Here is a 20391-nt window from a genome sequence, read left to right as displayed (position 1 = left end):
CGCCCTGAGAGCTGTGGATCTTAGAATTTTTTACCCGGGCCTCAGTTTACTAAATGAGACATAGCTTTGAGTTGACCTCCTCCCAGCCTGTTTTCTGACACTGAAATTTTGAGTGAATCGTGGTGGGTTTGCCTTGTTATCCACCGGGGCTCCGTTCAGGCCGAAGACAACTGCATGCAAACACAGTATGGAAATAGACCGGGTTTGCTTAAACCGCCAATCCTGGTTCTTTTTCTGCAAGAAAAAAAATTCCAAGTGCATTTCCGGAGTGGTGGCCCAGGACTCAAAGCGGGGTATCTGGCCGGGGTGGGGCTTTTGCATAATGTAAATAGGGCCCGCGGAGGGATGGCCCGGAGGGGTGTGGCCAAGGCTGAGGCCCCGGAATCCCCAGGCCCGCGGGAGCCCCGGAGGGGCCAGTGGAGGCCCAGGTGCGCTGCCCGGACCGACCCACCCCCCGGTAGAGAGCGCTCGCGGCTCCAGGACGCTTCTTTCAGCCTCTCGACGGGCCGCGGGGCGGAGCGACTGGGTCTCGCGAGATTCTCGCGCGGCAGGCGCCGGAGGCCAGCATGGCTGACTCGCAGCTGATGCTGAAACGGGGTCCTTTCCGCTCCACGTGGCTGCGTGCCCGTAAGACTCGGACACAGCTCGTTCTCAGCCGCCGGCCCCGCCGCCGGCTCGGGACCCTGCGCTGGTGCGGCCGGAGGCGCCTGCGGCGGCGGCTGCTGCAGGCTCAGGCAGCCGGCGCGGACTGGCGGGAGAGCGGCTGCCTGGTGTCGCGCGCGGCGACCCGGAGGCCCAAGAACGCGGCCTCCAGCCGGTCTCCGGCCGCAGCCCCCGCCCCGAGCGGCCCCGCGAGCCTCCCCATACCGCCGGTGCGGCCAGCCGGCCCGGGCCGCGCACTGCTGCTGCTGCCGCTCGAGCAGGTGGGTCGCGCCGGAGGGGCTGGCAGAAGACCCTGCCGGCTCTGCATGTTCTCCGGCGCAGGTGGAGCGCATTCCTCCTGGCGGTGGTGCTGAGCGGGGGGACCAGGACCGACCCTGCGGTGGGATTCTAGGTTTTCAGAGCTGAAGGGGGTAGTGGTAAATAATACTAGTAGGTCCCATTTACTGGGTGCTTGGAAAATGCCGGGCTGTGTGTTGTACGTGTTTCAGGCTTGCGAAGCCTTTTACTACTCCTAGCTCCTGTGCAGTCGTTACGTTATTTCCGGAAGTTTACGGACGAAGACAGTGAGATACAGCAGAGGTAGCTTGATAAGAGGGGCGCGGTAGAGGCAGAGCTGGTGTTCAGACAGGCGCAGCCGGAGTGCTCCTCACTTGGACGCTGCTCTCCGAGGTCTTCCTCCAGTGCAGGAGGAAAGTGGCTGGCAGTGGGCCTTGGTGGAGGTAGGGATCCGTGAGAACGGCAGACCCAGTTCATTGGGACCCCCTCGTTCGTGTGTCCGGATACACCAGCTATCTCTCTAGCTGTCCTGGGATGTGGAATTAGGTTAGAGAGGTTGAGTACCCGATGGTCACCTAGTTACTTGGAAATCCCCTCCCCTTGGGTATGTGAATAGCAGTTAAGAGTTTAAAAAACTAAAAAAAAAAAAAAAAAAAAAAAGAGGGGATGCCTGGCTGGCTCAGTGGGTGGAGCATGTTACTTTTGATCTCAAGTTGTCACTTCCAGTCCCATCTTAGGCATAGAGTTTAGTTAAAAAAAAAAAAAGTTTAGAAAGTTTCAGTCTCCAGCAACAGAATTTGTAACGTCACAGTTTCCTTTCTTTGCCCTTCTTTGATAGGGTTTTACTTTTAGCGGGATCTGTCGTGTGACTTGCCTCTATGGCCAGGTGCAAGTGCTTGGCTTCACCATCGGCCAAGGCCAGCCTGCCCGAGAGGTCTTCTCTGCCTACACGCACTCTCGCTTGACTATCAATGCCGTTCATTATTCCATGCCTGAGAAAAGCAAGAAGGAGATGAAAAGGGAAGCCCGAGCTCTGCTCAGATCTCATCTTAATCGGGGTAAGGAAAAAAACTGGATAATTTCCTGTAAGTATATTACAATAAGGCTGCTGTTTTTAGATCCTTCCTATTGCCAAGACATGGCACACTCTTATGTCTCTCTTTTTTTTTTTTTTTTTTTAAAGATTTTATTTATTTATTTGATAGACAGAGATCAGAAGTAGGCAGAGAGGCAGGCAGAGAGAGAGAGAGGAAGGGAAGCAGGCTCGCTGCTGAGCAGAGAGCCCGATGCGGGGCTCGATCCCAGGACCCTGGGATCATGACCTGAGCCGAAGGCAGAGGCTTAACCCACTGAGCCACCCAGGCGCCCCTCTTATGTCTCTTTTTAAAGTGAAACTAGTTTTCACCATTTTACAGATGAGAAAAATGGCCCCAGGCCACACAACTAGCTACTGTGTAGCAAAAGCAAACCTGGATTGACTTCTCCATCCAGGTGTGTTCCTTGTGTGCAGTGTGGTTTCCTGAAGAAAGCTTTCGAACATAATTCCCGCTCTCAAAAAGTTGACAGTTCAGCCGAGGAGAAGGTGGTCCTAAAACAGTGTAGAATTTAATGGAGTTACTATTTCTAAGGTAGTTTATTATTCTCTTCACAGATGACAGATGTTGGTTGATGAAGAATTTTTCTCCTCTGTGTTCCATTGTGATGCTAGAACAACTGAAAACCTCCACTGTGAACTTCCTAGTCAGCCATCCAGGGTTATCTTACGTTTTCGTACAAGAGGTAGGACCAGTTTTCATTCAGTTTTGCTAATTATTTTCATAGGAAAAGTCATGTCAGCTGACTATGGGATGCCCCCTCGGAAGATCAGTGTTGTAGGTTGTACACAGTGTCATATGTGAGTACAGTAAAATAGCGTTGAAAGGCATATCATGAAAAACATTGTCTCCCCTTCCGTGTGAGTTTTATTCCCCCGTGGAAGCCACCTTTTCATATTGTAGGTGTTTAAATGCTTTTTGGAATTTTTACGTTATTTCTTTATGTTTTTCTGTTTTTTGTTTTGAATTTTAAGTACAATCTACCCCTCAGTGTGGGGCTTGAACTCATGACCCGAAGATCAAGGGTTGCATGCTCTACTGACTGCAGCTCGGTGCCCTGCCTGTCGGAAATTTTAAAATGGTTATCATTTTTTTTTTTTTTAAGATTTTATTCATTTGACAGAGACACAGTGAGAGAGGGAATACAAGCAATGGGAGAGAGAGAAGCAGGCTTCCTGATGAGCAGGGAGCCTGATGTGGGGCTCGATCCCAGGACCCTGGGATCATGACCTGAGCCTAAGGCAGACGCCTAACAAACTGAGCCACCCAGGCGCCCCTAAAAATGGTTATCTTTTTATCTTGATTTATTAACTTGAGATAGTGTAAATTTCCTCTATGAATGTACTTCAGTGTACTTAATAATTTCTCCCATCTCTATTTTCACCTCCCAAGTTTTTGCTGACCATGTCACTGATTTCTTTTTTAAATTTTTTTTTTAAATATTTATATTTTTTATTAACATATAATGTATTTGTTTCAGGGGTACAGGTCTGTGAGTCATTAGTTCACAATTCACAGTGTTCACCATAGCACATACCCTCCCCCATTGTCCATCACCCAGCCAACCCCCACCCCATTCCAGCATCTCTCAGTTTGTTTCCTGAGATTAAGAGTCTCTTATGGTTTATCTCCTTCTCTGGTTTCATCCCATTTCATTTTTTCCTCTCCTCCCCCATCATCTTCTGCCTTGTTTCTCAAATTCCACATAATCAGCGAGATCATATAATAATTGTGTTACTCTGATTGACTTATTTCATGTTACTAATTTCTTAGTCCAATTCTGCGGCTTTAATTGTCTCCCTTGGGCCATACATTGAACCTAATCTGCGGGATTATGAGGCTGACTGGATGTGAGATGGGGAAAAACCGAGGAATACATGCTTTTGGGTGCAGGGGGTTACTGAAATGGGGGCATGTGGGAGGGGCAGATTGAGATCTTCACCTTGACATGCCTGTTAGACATTCCACTGGAGTTGTCCTGTGGGCATTTGCACATGTGAGTCTGGAGTTAGGAGCTTTCCGCAGAGTGGCCCAAAGGCCGAGAGGTAGGATAATAACACCAAGGAAGATGATAAAGAGAGACAAGGGGGTTCAAAGTCACAGCCCTTTGGCACTCCCAAGAAGAGGTCTAGATGAGGGAGCAGAGAGACTGAGAAGAGGGGTCACCGATGTTGGAGGAAAACCAGGCAACTGTGATCAGGAAGTCTTCAGAGGAGCTGGAAGTGAACAGTTGTGTCACTTGCCGCTGGTGGTAGTTGGGGCCCGAGGACAGAGCTGGGAGGTAGGAGCCTTTTTCGGACAAGCACAGGGGCAGTAGGCTACTGAGGGGGTGACCTCCCCACATCAGGGTCAAGAGCCTAGGGAGGGAGGAACTCTCGGCTTTAATAGTAAGGGATTTTGCTTCTGTAGAGTTTAGCTGTAAAGGGAAGGGAAGAAATGACACGGTAATTGGAGAAGTGTGGCCAGAGTTTTGGTTTTATGCTAAAATGGATGTAAAACCCGCCACGTTTGAACACAACAAGTGGGAATGGTCAGAGCGGGGAGGGTGCTAAGGACGCAGCGGAGGGAGGTGAGGGCGGAAGTGAGGCCACTGAGGGAGGGCCTCTGGCTCTGGTGTCTGTGGGAGGGGCCGGCCTGGAGAGCTCTGGCAGCTCACCCGAGTAGCTGGTGCGCACACAAGTTCTCTTTTGATTGTCTCGTTCCTCTCTGGGAAACGGGTCAGGGCCATCTCTGAGTGGGAGCAGAGCTAGTGGGCAGGTGTCGGGTTGGTAGTGAGCGGAGAAGGCACACAGCGAGCGTGGGGGCGTGAGTAGACTGTTCCCACGGTGTCCGTTTCATCTAGCGCAGACCCAGTAGCCCGGTGAGGGCCGTCGGGGGGGAAATGGGAACCCCGTGTCACCAGGCCTTTGCCTCTTGCAAGTGAAGGTTCCAAACACTTTGATACTCGGTTTTCATTCATTGTCGGCTTAATTTTTTTTTCTGGGACTTCACCACCACTGTTTATATTCCTAATGCTCCTGCTTGGGTAACTCCCCCCCCACCCCACTATGTGTTAATACGTTGTAGAGTTATTTTTTCATACAAGGCAGTGACCTTTATATGATGTCATTTCACAGGATACCCTTATTTTATCCTCCGTGATTGATAGTTGAGCACAGTACAGAGTTTTCCCTCGAAACCTTGAAGGCCTTGCTCCTCTGTTTCCTCGAATCAAGAGTTGCTGATAGGAACAGATTCTTGTTCCTTTTATGTCTTTACCCTGCGGTTGGTGAATTGCATGAGGATATGGTCGTGAGTGGGTCCCTTCCTTGATCTCTTCACCATGGAGGCCTTGTTCCCTCCGAGCCCCGCCGGCCGCAGCGAGGGCCTGCTCCTCCATTCTGTGGGTTGGTTGGTGGCTTCCTGGTGCTTCTGCTGGAGCGCTCGTGGGCATAGTGGCCTGTCTTCAGCCTTCTTCCAGCCCGGTCTGCACGTGTTCCTTGTCTTTTTACCTTATGTCTTTGGAGACGGTCTTGATTTTGTTCTAAAGCACCAACCTGTTCAACATGTATGGTCTCTGTTGGATTGTCCTTGTGGCAGCTGCTTTTTTTTTTTTTTCATCTTTATTTTTTTATTTTTTTATAGACATATAATGTATTTTTATCCCCAGGGGTACAGGTCTGTGAATCGCCAAGTTTACACACTTCACAGCACTCACCATAGCACATACCCTCCCCAATGTCCATAACCCCAGCCCCTCTCCCCACCCCCTCCCCCCAGCAACCCTCAGTTTGTTTTGTGAGATTAAGAGTCACTTATGGTTTATCTCCCTCCCAATCCCATCTTGTTTCATTTATTCTTCTCCTACCCCCTTAACCCCCCATGTTGCATCTCCACTTCCTCATATCAGGGAAATCATATGGTAGTTGTCTTTCTCCGATTGACTTACTTTGCTAAGCATGATACCCTATAGTTCCATCCATGTTGTTGCAAATGGCAAGATTTCATTTCTTTTGATGGCTGCATAGTATTCCATTGTGTATATATACCACATCTTCTCTATCCATTCGTCGGTTGATGGACATCTAGGTTCTTTCCACAGTTTGACTATTGTAGACATTGCTGCTATAAACATTCGGGTGCACGGGCCCCTTCGGATCACTATGTTTGTATCTTTAGGGTAAATACCCAGCAGTGCAATTGCTGGGTCGTAGGGTAGCTCTATTTTCAACTTTTTGAGGAACCTCCATGCTGTTTTCCAGAGTGGTTGCTCCAGCTTGCCTTCCCACCAACAGTGTAGGAGGGTTCCCCTTTCTCCGCATCCTCGCCAGCATCTATCATTTCCTGACTTGTTAATTTAGCCATTCTGACTGGTGTGAGGTGGGATCTCACTGTGGTTTTGATTTGTATTTCCCTGATGCCGAGTGATATGGAGCACTTTCTCATGTGTCTGTTGGCCATCTGGATGTCTTCTTTGCAGAAATGTCTGTTCATGTCTTCTGCCCATTTCTTGATTGGGTTATTTGTTCTTTGGGTGTTGAGTTTGCTAAGTTCTTTATAGATTTTGGATACTAGCCCTTTATCTGATATGTCGTTTGCAAATATCTTCTTCCATTCTGTCAGTTGTCTTTTGGTTTTATTAACTGTTTCCTTTGCTGTGCAAAAGCTTTTGATCTTGATGAAATCCCAGTAGTTCATTTTTGCCCTTGCTTCCCTTGTGGCAGCTGCTTTTTAAATTTGGACACCTTTTCCTTCCCTGCGGGGTCTCCTGCAGAGGTGATGGCAGCTTGGAAGTGCGTGTGAGCCAGGAGGACAGGCACGGAAACGACTGGAGGAGTAGCTGACGATACTCCCTGAAGGGGTGGCTGTGGGGGGGCAAGAGGGGGCCTCAGGTCTACCTTTCCTAGTTCAATGACTGTTTGAGGCTTAATAATTTAGAACTGGAGGAAGAAATGTGCACTTGTGTTCATGTTTTCTTAAAACTCAAATTGTTAATTTCAGAGTCCAACCTTCCAGATTAACTCTGAACATTTAGCCCTGAGGTCTGTTGGTATTAGAAGAGAGAAGAAGAAAAACGGCCTTCGTTTGACAGAGAGTGCCCTGTCGGCCATGGAGGAGTTGGTCACCGTGTCCTGTGGTGAGTGACCTGGTGATAAAGGGAGCATTCATCCCTCAGGGCCTCAGAGAATCACGAGTTACCTGTCGAGCCCTAAAGTGGGTGGCTAATTTGAGGCGTCAATGTTTGTTTTGCCTCCAGAAGAAGTAGACGGCTGCCCTGTCATTCTCGTTTGTGGCTCTCAAGACGTTGGAAAGTCAACATTTAATAGATACCTCATTAACCAGTTGTTAAACAGGTAAGAGTGTTTTCATTTTTGTTAAGATTTTTATTAGATTTGGGTCATGAGATAGGATTTTTGATTTAAGAAACTAGACGGGAATCCATCCTGACTTCACGGCGGGGACCGTCTCCCAAATCTGTCTGAAGGCGCTCAGAGGGGGGACGGCACTCCCTGTTGAACCGTGCTTTGGACTGAGGCACATCGGCCTCTCGGGGTGAATTGATCGTGTCACTTACCAGTATCTTTGCGAAAAGAGTCTCCTGGTCTCAGAATCTGTGTTTGTCCATACCCAGAGGTTCAGAGTAGGGAGCCGTTCTGTTGTGTTTTGAACATCGGGTTTTAGGAAAGACAGAGTTGTATCCGTATTGTGAACGGGTACTGTGACCATGCCTGCATCACATTTTCTTGTTATATTTGTTTTTATGTTGTTTGCCTCTTTGGAGCATTCTACCTAATAGGCTGCATGGGGTGGGTTGGGTCTGCGTATTGCATAAGGTCTATAAGATCTGATTTATTCTTGTGACAGGGGAAAGCTAGTTGAGATTTACTTTATTTCTTTCAAATTTTCAGTATTTCCTGCGTTGACTATTTGGAATGTGACCTGGGACAGACAGAATTTACACCTCCAGGTTGCATTTCTTTACTTAATATTACGGAGCCAGTTCTAGGTATGTATTACACATTTCTTTCATGTTTTGGTTTTATAAAACTCAAGTATATTGGGGCGCTTTGGTGGCTCAGTGGGTTAAAGCCTCTGACTTTGGCTAAGGTCATGATCCCAGGGTCCTGGGATCGAGCCCCGTGTTGGGCTCTGCTCAGCAGAGAGCCTGCTTCCCTCTCTCTCTCTGCCTGCCTCTCTGCCTACTTGTGATCTATGTCTGTCAAATAAATAAATGAAATCTTTAGAAAAAAAAAAAAAGAACCTCAAGTATAATGATCTTGAAAAAACCAAAAATTTAAAGGACGTCTGGCTGGCTCAGTTGGTAGAGCATGTATCCGTCGGTCTCGGGGGTGTGAGTTCAAGCCTCACGTTGGGCATGGATCCTACTTTAAAAAAATTAAAAACAGGGGCACCTGGGTGGCTCAGTTGGTTAAGAATCTGCCTTCAGCTCAGGTTGTGATCCCAGGGTCCTGGGATTAGGCCGTTTATCAGGCTCCTTGCTCGGCAGGAGCCTGCTCATCCCTCTTTCTTTGCCTCCCCTCCTGCGCTCTCTCAAATAAATACAAAATCTTGAAAAAAAAATTAGTAAATAAAAACTAGAAAAGAACGTAGAAAAGTGAACATTTCCCTTATCACACTCATGGTCTTCCCATAAGTCTTCTAGCCTCTTAAAAATACTATGATACTTTTCTAGGGTTCTGTTTGGGTACATGGAGCTGATAGCCATTGAGTTTTGTATAAACCAGAAACACGTCTTCCTGTGGTGTGCCCGTCGTATGTAAACCCGTATGATATTGTAAACCAAGAAATTACATTAACACGATACTGTTAGCTTTATTCAAAATTCATGAGTTACCCTACTAATAATGTTCTTTGCTGGTTCAGACTCCAAACCAAAGTCCCATGTTGCTTTTTTTTTTAAATGGTAAAATATGCACAACACGATATTTACTGTTTGAACTGTCGCCCCGCGCATAGCTCAGTGACGTTCAGTCACTCACAGTGTCACATACCCTTCACCCCTGCCTGTATCGGAAACTTCTCCGTCATCCTGAGCTGAAGCACTGTCCCTGTTAAAGAACACTTGTGGCTCCCGCCCACCTCTCTTCTACTCTGTCCCTGTGAATTTGTGCACTCCACACACCTCATGTCAGTGAAAACAGACTACTTGGCCTTGTGTCTGTTTTTTTTTTTTTAACTAAGCATTTTTTTTTCTTTTTGCTTATTTTTTTATGTTTTTATCTCAGTCCAATTAGTTAACACAGCATCATGTTAGTTTAAGGGTTACCGTACAGTGACTCAGCACTTCCATGCGTCCCCCACAATGCCCTCCTCCATCCCCATCCCCTAATTTCCCTCATCCCCAGCACCCTCCAAGCATCAGGGTTTTAAGATAGTCCATATCGTAGCAGATAATAAAAATGTATTTCCTTGTGGGCGAGTATCAGTCTGGTGTGTACACGTGTCACACTTTGTTGATGTGTTCAGCTGTTCATGGACAGTGGGACTGTTGTCACCTGGTGGCTACAGGGAATCGTGCTGCTGTGAACATCCGCTTACGGTTACCTGTGCAAGTCCCTGCTTCTAGTTCTTTCAGCGAGACGCCAGGAGGGGAATTGCTGGGTCGTGTGGTAACGCCGTGTCTAATCTTTTGAGAAACCACCAGCTTGTTATTCACGGTGGCTGCACTTTGCAACCGTGGGTGCGCGGGGCTCTCACTTCTCCACGTCTCGTCATCTGGGTGACAGCCTATCAGGTGTGCGTCAGTAACCCACTGTGGCTTTGATTTGGATTTCCCTGATGGCTGATGGAACTGAGCCTCTGTTCCCATGCTTGCTGTTCCTGTGCTTTTCTAGATCTTTGGAGAAATGTCTGTGAAGTCCTTCGCCCATTTCTGAACTGCCTTGTTACTGAGTGTAGGCATCGTTTGTTCTAGGTGTTGATCTCTTCTCAGATAAACAGTGTGCAAATGATTTTTCCCATCCTCTAGGTCTTATTTCTTTTTTTTTTCCCCTTCTTTCTGTTTTTTTGACAGTGTCCTTTGATAGACAAAAGTTCTTAATTTTTATGAAACCCAATTTCTTTTTTCTTTTATTGACATTCTCTTGATGTCATATCCAAGTGTTACTAAGTCCAATATGATTAAGATTTTCCTGATGTTCTTGGAGTTTGGTAAGTTTTAACTCTTATATTTAATAAGTCTTTGGTCCATTCTGAATTAATTTTTGTATATGATATAGGGAAAGCATCCAATGTCATTTTTTTGCATGTGGATATCCAGTTTTCCAATTATCATTTGTTTGTCCTTTCCCCCATGGCATGGTCTTGGCACCCTTGTGGGAAAGCATTTGATCTTGCATATGAGGGCCTATTTCTGGGCCCTCTATTTTATTCCACTGGCCTATATGTCTGTCTTTATGCCAGTTCCCTGCTAATGGAGGCGCGTGAGTCCTCCCAGCTTCATTCTTTTTCAAGATCGTGTGGCCATTTGGTCCCCTTGCAATCCCGTATGAATCTGAAGATAACTTTTTCCATTTCTGTGAAAAAGGCTGTTGGATTTTGGTTAGGGATTGCGTTGACTGAATCTTTAGCTCGCCTTGGGTGACACTGGCATCTCAGTTAATGATAAATCTTCCCGTACATGAATACAGGATGTCTTTCCAGTTTCTTAGGTCTTTTTAAATTTTTTTCAGCAATTTTTTTTTTTTTAAAGATTGTGTTTATTCATGAGAGACAGAGAGAGAAGGAGGCAGAGGGAGAGGGAGAAGCAGGCTCCCCACTGAGCTTGAAGTCTGATGTGGGGCTCAATCCCAGGACCCTGGGATCATGACATGAGCTGAAGGCAGACACTTCACCAACTGAGCCGCCCAGGCGCCCCCCCACCTCATCTTTTTTTAAATAGTCACAGATTCAAACTCTTACCTTCATCTTCCTAGGACCACCTTTCACCCACCAGAGGACACCACAGAAAATGGTGTATTATGGGAAGCCGTCTTGTAAAAACAACTATGAGAATTACATTGAGATAATAAAGTATGTGTTCAGTTCCTACAAGAGGGAGTCCCCTCTCATCGTCAACACCCTGGGCTGGGTGTCAGGTAAGCCCCCGGAGGCGTGTGTGGCCCGAGAGGAGGGGCAGCATGAACGGCTCTGGCTTCAGGCAGTAGCACCGGGGCCCAGTTTTAGGAGACTCTTCCTCGTGGTCCTTTCTTTGTCCCAGAACAGCTGTGCCTCTTTCTCATGGCAGCCTGTCACTGTTTGATTAGCACGCCAGCTGCTTGTGTCCTCTTCCTCACAGACAAAGGGCTTCTGCTTCTCATCGATCTCATCCGGCTGCTGTCTCCCAGCCACGTCGTGCAGTTCAGCTCTGGCCGGAGCAAGTACATGCCGAACCTGACCCCTGACTACGTGGACGACATGGATGGCCTGTACACTAAGAGCAAGTCCAGAGTCCGCAACAGAGGTTTCCAGCTGGCGGAGTTCACGGAGAGTTTGGAGTTTGCCGACGAAGAAAAGGAGAGTCCAGTTGTGTTCACCGGACATAAACTGATGTGTGTCCAGTCGGACTTTGCGTTTAGGAAAACTCCAAGAAACAGGTAATTAAACCGTCATGGCTGGAGATTGTAGTTCTCTGCAGTAGAACGAGGCCTGCTGCCCTCGGTTCCTTAGAAGGAATGAGTCCTCCAGGGGTTTTTGAATCTGTCTCACAGCCCCGTGTTCATGAAGGAGAATCTGTTCTTTTCTGAGCTGTTACTGTCCCAACGGAAACACAGGCAGCCTCAATTTGAGGGGGTGTGACTTTTCAATTTTCCCACTTTATGTTGGTGTTAAAGCAGTAAACATGTGGTAGAAACGGTACTTTGGATTTTGGTCTTTTCCTGGGCAAGCACGATGCTGTATGGCGCTCTGCCCTGAGGCTGGGTGGTGGCAGTGGTCCACGGCTCCGGGTCAGCCCGGACGGTGAGCCACGGGGACAGATGCCATTCTGCACCCACACAACATAGGCTCTGTGTTCGGTGATTCTGCCCAGTGGAGGCTAATGTGAGTGTCCTGAGCTCGTTTAAAGTAGGTGAGGCTGGGTGCCTGCATGGCTAAGTCCTGAAGCCTCTGTCTTTGGCTCAGGTCATGATCCCAGGGTCCTGGGATCGAGCCCCACATTGGGCTCCCTGCTTGACGGGAAGCCTGCTTCTTCTCCCTCTGCCACTCCTCTTGCTTGTGTTCCTTCTCTTGCTGTGTCTCTCTGTGTCAAAGAAATAAATAAAATATTTAAAAAAAAAATAAAGTAGGTGAGACTGAGTTGTGACGTTCGGTAGGCGAGGTATCTTAAAGGCATTTTTTTTTTTTTTTAAGATTTTATTTATGTATTTGACAGACAGTGACCACAGGTAGGCAGAGAGGCAGGCAGAGAGAGGGGAGAGGGAAGCAGGCTCCCCGCTGAGCAGAGAGCCTGATGCAGGTCTCGTGGGGCTTGATCCCAGGGCCCTGAGTTTGTGACCTGAGCTGAAGGCAGATGCTTAACCCACGGAGCCACCCAGGTGGCCCTATAAAGGCATTTTTGATATCCGGTATTTTCCCCTCTTTGGGGTTTCTGAGGGTGGAACCACCTTGTAAACCGAGGAAGACCCGTATCCAGAGGGGGCCTGCAGCTCTGGTTTCCAGGAGTATTTGAAGGAGAGTCTTTACAGGTCATGTTCTCCAGTGGGGCTGTGGAGAGGGTCTGCAGGCGTTATGGTGGGACTGTGTAGTCTTTCGGTGCATAACCCGTGTAATGACTGATGGACTCTGTCCTGAGGTTAAAGCTCTGCTTCATCCCGATTTGCTTCGCAGAGAGTCCCACAACAAGGTTCTTCGGGATTTGGCGGTACTCGGTTACCTTGGCCAGCTGCAGCCTCCCGTGCCAAAACCGCTGTGTCCCTTACATGGCCTGACGCCCTATCAGGTAACCCGAACTTGGACAAGGAATTCTCTGTGGATGCACCGAGCCCTTGTGGGGCTGCCAGCGCGTGTTCTCTAGCTGCGGGGTGACGCTTCACTCGCCCCCCCCGTGGTGTGGGTTCTGTGACGGCCTCAGTTTACAGACAGGGGTGCAGTGACCTCGCTCGAGAGTCCGTGCTCTCAGCGGCTGCCCTGTGTTGGGCACAACTGTGCTTCTCTGCTGCTCTAGAGCGTCTGGCTGACCCCAGAGGTGGCACCGGGCAGTCCAGCTCCGGTGCTCCCGCTGTGGAGCTGGCTGTGAGTCCATATCTTAGCCAGAGCACGGAGGCCGTGCCAGAGCTCATAGGACAGCTCTATGGTTTCAGTCAGTGTTCGCAGTGATTCCTGGCATCTGGAGACTTCTCTCTTTTCTTTTTTTAAGTTTCCTTTATTTTATTGTTTTTTTTTTAAATGTAGTCTCATACCCAATGTGGAAATCCAATGCCATGTTCAAACTCAGGGCCCTGAGATCATGACCTGAGCTGAGATAAAGAATCAGGCACTTAACCAACTGCACCTCCCAAGGAGCCCCCCAGAAACCAGTCTTTTTTTTTTTTTTTAGATTTTATTTATTTATTTTGACAGATCACAAGTAGTCAGAGAGGCAGGCAGAGTGGGGGGGGGGAGCAGGCTCCCCGCTGAGCAGAGAGCCTGATGTGGGGCTCGATCCCAGGACCCCGAGATCATGACCCGAGCTGAAGGCAGAGGCCTAACGCACTGAGTCACCCAGGAGCCCCCCAGAGACCAGTCTTGAAAGCATTTCATATTACTGTGAAAAGTGGATTCTAGGGTTAAGTGGATTCTAGTCGGTTAAGTGTCTGCCTTCGCCTCAGGTGAAGATCCCATGATCCTGGGATTGAGCCCCACATCGGGCTTCCAGCACAGCGGGGAGCCTGCTTCTTCTGCTCCCTCTCCCTCTGCCACTCCCCTTGCTTGTGCTCTCTCACTTTCAAATAAATTTAAGTCTTTTAAAAAAAAAGAAAGAAAGAAACGACCATGATACTGGAATTCCAGATGTCAAAAGATTAGAATAGCACTAGGCAGCATTTCCTAAATGCTTACCATCTGCCGTGCTCTGTTCTAAGCCTGTGGTACCTTCTTTACTCACAATGGCTTTGTTATTTCCCCATTTTACAGATGCAAGAACCGAGGTCAGGGATCCTGAGTCAGCTTGCCTGAGGTGGCTAGTAAAAGTGGGGTCTGGGACTGGAGCCCAGGCAGCCAGACTCTAGAGCCCAGAGTGTTCACCCTCCGCTGTCCATACTGAGCGCTCCCTGTGTGCGGCGTTCTGCTGAGCACTGGACATGGCTGGTGGATTCCTGGCTGCCCGCGGAGGGAGGAGCTCTTTCATTCCCTGATTACAGCCTCGGAGACGCTGGCCTGAGGTCACCCTCGGGGGGCACTCCTGAGGCAGGAGCAGTGGGGCTGGCCCACGAGGACGTGTCTCCCAGGCCTGGTGGTGAGATCGTCTCCCCTGGAGACACTCAGGCAGTTAGTGGAATGGGGTTTTGGTCAGTGGGGTCGTTTACCCTGAGATGCTCTACAGCGGACCTTGAAGCTTATACACCAGTAACTGTATCTGCCTGTTACTATTTCAAATTTGGTTTTGGAATCTAAGCAAAAAACCAAATACTTCTGTACTTCACAATTTGGGAATTGCCAGAGAGCTACACGTTAAAGGTCATTACAGTTGACTGTTACACAGCGCCAGTTTGAGTTGCGCGGCCCCCTTCACGTGGGGTTTTTTGATAAATACAGTCAGTCCATGTTGTAAATGTCTTCTTCCTTATGATTTTCTTAATGACTTTCTTTTCTCCAGCCCACTTTATTGTGAGAGTACAGTATGTGATACAACGCATAGAGTGTATGCTTATGTCATCGGGAAGGCTTCCGATCACCAGGAGGTTAAGTTTAACTTTAACCATCCTAGTTGTTAAGTTTTTTGGGGGGATGGTCAGAAGTGATTTGTCGACGTTGACTGCGTGGGGTGGGGAGTCAGTGCCTCTAGTCTCTGTGCTGTTCAGGTCTCCACTTGTGCTCCTGGAGTTCGATCCATTTTTCTTATTTCCGTATGTTCCATAGTGAAATGATGGAGGCTTTTTCTCACTGAACGGAGGTTTGCTTTCTGACATTAGGAGACCTCTCAGCGAGTGGGGTTTTCACGGTCCCCCTTGACTTCAGCGCATTTAGGGTATCCTCAGATTTGTGTCTTAATGTGTCTCCTTAGATAAGAAATGGATTTCTAGCGAGCGTTGGCCGGTGAGGAACGTCGTACGAATTTCCCAGGTTCTGTATATTAAAGTAGGGGAACGCTGACCGGGGTTCGTTAGCATTTCTGTTCCATTTAGATGCTTTTTGGTGGGCAGTTTGGCCAGGGTGACGTTAGATAGCGGCCTCGTCAACTTGTAAAAACCAGAAGTAGCTTTTCCAGTGGAATTAATAGAGGGAGGTGCGGATTTATTTTCCAGGTCCCTTTCAATGCGGTTGCGCTCCGGATTATTCACGCTGATGTCGCTCCCACCCATATACTATACGCTGTGAATGCCAGCTGGGTTGGTCTTTGCAAGATCCTGGATGATGTCAGAGGATACGCAAATGGGCCCATCCTACTCGCCCAGACTCCAATCTGTGATTGTTTGGGGTTTGGTGAGTCAAAGTAAAACATGTCTATATACCTACTGAATCGATCCCCTTCTCCAACTGTATATGGCTGGTCTTGACCTTGGAGCTGTCTCTCGGCTGGAGTGGTCAGAGTGTCTCTGGCTTCTAGACAGTGGGCCTGGGGGCTGGCGGGCAGGAAGGAAGCAGCATTTTCTCTGCTGCTCCTGCTAGCTCTAAATCTGGGATTTCTAAGGGCCTGGTCATGGCCTTCTTGTCCCTTGACATGTTTTCCCTAGGCCATCTGTCCACCTGCTAGGGCCCTAGATCCATCTTTAGGCTGACTTTCCACAGGATCGGCACAGCTGTATGTCCGAGCTCAAGGCCCCACTCACTTCTCCGCTTGGGTATCTCACTGGCATCTGAGACTTAGGTCCAAGACTGAGGTCCTAGTTTTCTCCCCAAATCCCCTCCCACGCTGCACCGTCTCCTGTTCCCGGGCCTGTGAGGAGTCCTTGGAAGATTCACTCTGGTGTTTACACCAGACCTCTGGGTCCACCGTGGCACCCCTTGCCTTCATTTGACACATCCAGGCCACTGGCAGGGGTGGGAGCTTGTGTCCAGAATCTGTCCGATGCCTCCGTCTCATCTCTTCTTACTCTGCCAGTCGGAGCCACCGCTGCTCTGCTGGGCTTGGCACTGTCGGGTGATCTGAGGACAGATGTGAGTATGTCACATCCTGGTGTTTCCCGTCACTCCGGCCCGGGCCTGTTGGCCTGGCACTGCTTTGCGCCCTTCCTCCTTCGCCAAGCCCGCCTCACGTGCAGTGACCCCCTGGCTCACTGAGGTCAGTAAATGTCAGGGTACGTTTCTGGAAGGGTGCTGGACCTAAGTAGCCGAAAATGAGCAAAACCCTTACATAAGACATAGACAACACGACTTGTGAAAAGTGTTTCCACAGAAGCTGTGTCACCTGGTACACACCATGAGGAAGGAACTGATGACAGGGAAAGGTTGAGTCTTTTGCGTGTTCCCCACGGTGGCTTTTCTTCCTGGCCTGGGTGTGCCTTACTTGAGACAGTCTGGGACGTCGGCAATAGCGCACTTCGGTTGCTCACGGCTGAACAAGGGAAGGGTTCCAAGAGAACTCGACCACTCCTGGCTAAGAGTGGTCATGTACTCCCATCCCTTGGAACTTTGTATTTTCAAAGTGAAACACAGTTGAAGTTGAAATTCTTACTTGAAAAGCCATTCTACAATTCTCAGTGGGAGGGAGGTAGAATATCTTCCAGAAAGGATTATTTGTGTGTGTTTTGTGTCTTCAAGGAATTTGTAGAGGGATCGACATGGAGAAGAGACTTTACCACATCCTCACTCCTGTGCCCCCGGAGGAGCTGAGAAATGTCAATTGTCTGCTGGTCGGGGCCGTTTCCATTCCACAGTGTGTCTTCAAGAGCCAGGTGAGTGCCACTCCCAGGGACAGCCCTGGAGGTAGCCAGAGAGCTCACAGCAACAGGTTATCGTGTGGGAACTCACACTTTGTTGAAGAGGCTGGATGAGGCAAATGGAGGGTCCAAGCGGCCTCAGAGGCTCGGGGCCATGAATGGCCATCATTGGTGGCCCAGAGCCCCAGGGTGGGGCCATTATCCCGGAAGCAGGTAATGGGAGGAGAGAACAAAGGTGGTCTCCCCAGGACTCCTTCCTGACGACGGTCTGTGGGTGTACCTGTGAGAAGGTCACGGGAAGGTCATGTTGGCTGAGGACATCCATGTGGTGGCCCGGGGAGGCGGTGGATATCCTCCCCTCTCAGCTGCTTGTCTTAACTTCTTTGAGAGAAACGCTTGCGCGCCCCCTTCTCCTGCTGGTCGCTGTGTCTGTGCAGTGGGATTGGACCGAACGGTGGCAGTCGCCTTTGTACCTGGGCCCGTTGGGTCGGGTGGACCCCTGCGGGAAGGGGAACCGGAGGTCTTAGGGGTGCGGGGACCTCACTTGGACTCTCCCTTTCCACCGTGTTTTCTGGGGAAGAGATGCAGCGCCGCAAACTCTGATGCGCAGGGTGGGTGTTTCCACGTGTTCTCTGTGTTTCTGTTTCAGCGCGGGCTGGAGGGGACAATACCTTACATCACCACCGATTATAACTGTAAACTTCCTGGAGCATCCGAGAAGATTGGAGCGAGAGAAACCGAGGAGACGTGTGAAGAGAAAGTGCACCCAAAACCCAAACTCTACCGAAAGATAAACTGATGCTGACATCGTCAGTGAGGGAAGGCGCTTTTCCCGGGAAAGCGGACCTCGTCTCCAGCCTGACGCCGGACTGATGGTGGTGGCGGGGAGTGGCGCGCATCTGTCGCAGACGGTGTCTCCTGTGCAACTCGTGGATCTGGAGTCAATTTAACTCTTTTGAAAGCTGCGTGACCTCGAGTTTTGCCCTAGTGTTCTGTATGCTGCTTCGTACTTACTGTCTTTTATTTTCTAAAGGGTCAAAGCAGCAGGGAGAAGTTTGTACACCATTAAAACAGAACACAGTCAGTTCCTCACAAAGCCCTTCAAAGACCTGGTTGGTGGAATCTGAATAAAAATAGGGAAACGGGGGCCACAAAAATCTACCAAAGAGGAAGGAAGGCTGGCCAGTGGATTCGCGAGCATAACAGGATGCGGGGGCTCCCCTGGTCCTTGCCCGGCGATGGCCGACAGGCAGGGGGTCCCGGCGGCAGGGTCTGCCTGTGGACGGTTGCCACGGGGGGTCACGCTCATTCCATGCTCCTCTGATGCCGTCCACACCCTCGTTCATTCCCGTGGTCCAGTGTTCAAAGGTTTCGTTTGGTCTGTTGAGTGTAATCAGGGTTTCGTAGATAAAACGATTGGACTCAAGAGTCATTCATCTTTTGTTTTTTTCCTCACCTGATGACTTTATGCTGAAAAAATTGCTCTCAAACCCAGGACACCTTTCCTAGGGTCTCTTTAGAACCAGCTCGGTCCTCACTGACCTCTCGTCTTACACTGAGGATGCGCGTAGGCTGCACTGGCACCGGGCTGTTTGGAAGAAGGACCATCAGAGCAGCACCTGGAAAGCCCCCTCTTGCCTTTGACGTCTGAACCGGACGGAACTTGCACCTGTGGACGACCTGGTGCCACTTAGCACTTCTCTGCGGGGTGGGGGGGCGGCTTCAGGAGGCTGGGGGTGATGCTGTTCTCCCGGATGGCTTTGAGGGAAATAGGGGAAACCCGTTCTTCATCGTCTCTCTGGTTGTCACAATTCTTGACCCTCCAGGGTCAGAGTGATTTCAGGAAACAAGAACCTTAGGCGGCGTCACGTCATTTGTCCATTTAAATCTGTGAGAGTCATACCGAGGTAGCGTTTCACACTCGTGGATTCAGCTTCCTACAGGCCACGTGGAAGGCTGGTTACTCGGATGTGGGTTTTAACATCCGTGTTCGCTTAAACGGTCATTGTCCTGTTTCTTTGGGTGACCCCTCGGCGTCTCAGAGACCCATGTTCCCATGTTCTCCCTGGAGCTCTGCCACCCCCCAGGGTTGGTTTCAACTCCCTAGAGACTGTTTAAGGTCTAACTTCATTGCGTCTTGTTTACATTTAAATTTACCTTGTGCCTGTTTTCTGTCTTGGTCTTGCCAAAATTTTGACAGACAATCTGCCACCCTCCTTCCCTAGTTCCTTGAGTCTTCACAGTGACTCTCTAGGAGACACACAGTGACACACTCTAGGTTCCCGCCGCAGGTCTCAGGAGCAACGTAGGTGGTGCCCCCGGCAATCCGGTCCAGGCAGGCTTGCCTTGGGCCTAATTTCCTGCCCCCCTCAAGGGTTTTGCCTGGGGAGGAGGCAGGCCTTGTCGCTAGAGGGAGCTGCCAGCCGCTGGTCTGGTGGCCCGTGGGGCGAGCGCGGCCCGGAGCCTGCCCTTCCAGAGACGAGGGCTCTGGCATCCTGGAGACTTGGCCAGCTCCGGGAGCCTGGTCAGACCCGCAGCCGTGCCGTCCACCCTGGATGTCTGTGCCTGTGATTGTTGATGTCCGCAGCTGGGGCTTCTTGTCGTTTCTACTGTCCTTTGGTTCAGAATATGGTGGTAAGTTCCACCCTTGAGTTGTTTTTAAATTAACAAAAACTCAGTTGTGTGTATGTGTGTGTGTCTGAGTGTGTGTGATTTTCAAAGTAGCACATGCTTAATTGAAGAAAACAATAACATGACTTAGAACTCAACAGTCCTGGCTGCTGATTTTGGGGTTCTCTAAAAGCAGTTCTTTAGAAGGGATCCCTCATAGGAAAGATAGATGGGAGAGTAGGTGACACGATTCTTGGATTCTGGGGTTTTAGTTTGTAAACAAAGGTCAGTTCCGTGCTGAAGTGGTGGCCCTTCTAGAGCGTGGCCTGGGATGGAGAGAGGGCAGGAGGACAGTCGAGCTGGCCCTGCAGGTGCCGTGAGTGTTTTCGAAGTCAGTCTGGAGGAGGCCTGTGGGGCGGGGCAGGGTGCGGCCTGGGCTGGGACCCCTGGGACCAGTGGCTGCTTCCCTGCGGCATGGGGGGATTTGAGCCTGAGGCGGGAGCACCCACTCGTGCAGGCCCAGGTTCCTGTGCTTGTGCCGGAGGGTGTTGTGTTTTTGTTTTCATTGTCTAGTTGGGAGTTTTATCCCTCAGGTTTGGACATGGCAATACGGTGGTCCAGGCAGCAGGCTTTGGTAGTAGAGCTCTGGGTCGGAACCCTGAGGGCCCGCAGGCCAGCCGTGGGACTTCGTGGGGGATACTCGACCTCAGCCTGCTGACGTCTTCAGAATGCTGGTGTCTGTTCCATGGGGT

The 20391-nt window shown here is 49.7% G+C and overlaps 1 protein-coding gene across 2 annotated transcripts; it reads left to right on the top strand.

Annotated features, from left to right (window-relative positions):
- Window positions 1-557: 557 nt before the first annotated feature.
- NOL9 (nucleolar protein 9) lies at window positions 558-18457 on the top strand. 2 transcript variants are annotated; one of them, XM_032863282.1, is made up of 12 exons: window positions 558-923; window positions 1778-1997; window positions 2591-2718; window positions 7014-7149; window positions 7273-7366; window positions 7922-8019; window positions 10949-11110; window positions 11311-11608; window positions 12840-12951; window positions 15455-15632; window positions 16911-17044; window positions 17679-18457. In XM_032863282.1, the coding sequence occupies exons 1-12, from the start codon at window positions 567-569 to the stop codon at window positions 17826-17828; spliced, it is 2067 nt and encodes a 688-aa protein (XP_032719173.1). In that variant the 5' UTR covers window positions 558-566; the 3' UTR covers window positions 17829-18457. The 2 variants fall into 2 exon arrangements, with proteins under 2 accessions (XP_032719173.1, XP_032719172.1); XM_032863281.1 differs by having other exon boundaries at window positions 7270-7366.
- Window positions 18458-20391: the final 1934 nt, after the last annotated feature.

Source organism: Lontra canadensis, unplaced genomic scaffold, assembly GCF_010015895.1.
Source record: "Lontra canadensis isolate GAN:19392208 unplaced genomic scaffold, GSC_riverotter_1.0 scaffold25, whole genome shotgun sequence".
NCBI lineage: Eukaryota > Metazoa > Chordata > Mammalia > Carnivora > Mustelidae > Lontra > Lontra canadensis.
Note: the sequence above shows the minus strand (reverse complement) of the source record. Positions and strands in the feature narration are given on the sequence as shown.

Excerpts from the sequence above, each read along its gene's own strand:
- NOL9 (XM_032863281.1), top strand. The coding sequence starts at position 567 with ATGGCTGACTCGCAGCTGATGCTGAAACGGGGTCCTTTCCGCTCCACG. Across the intron at positions 2,719-7,013 it reads CTTACGTTTTCGTACAAGAG|AGTCCAACCTTCCAGATTAA; the intron begins GTAGGACCAGTT and ends TGTTAATTTCAG. Across the intron at positions 15,633-16,910 it reads CTGTGATTGTTTGGGGTTTG|GAATTTGTAGAGGGATCGAC; the intron begins GTGAGTCAAAGT and ends TGTGTCTTCAAG.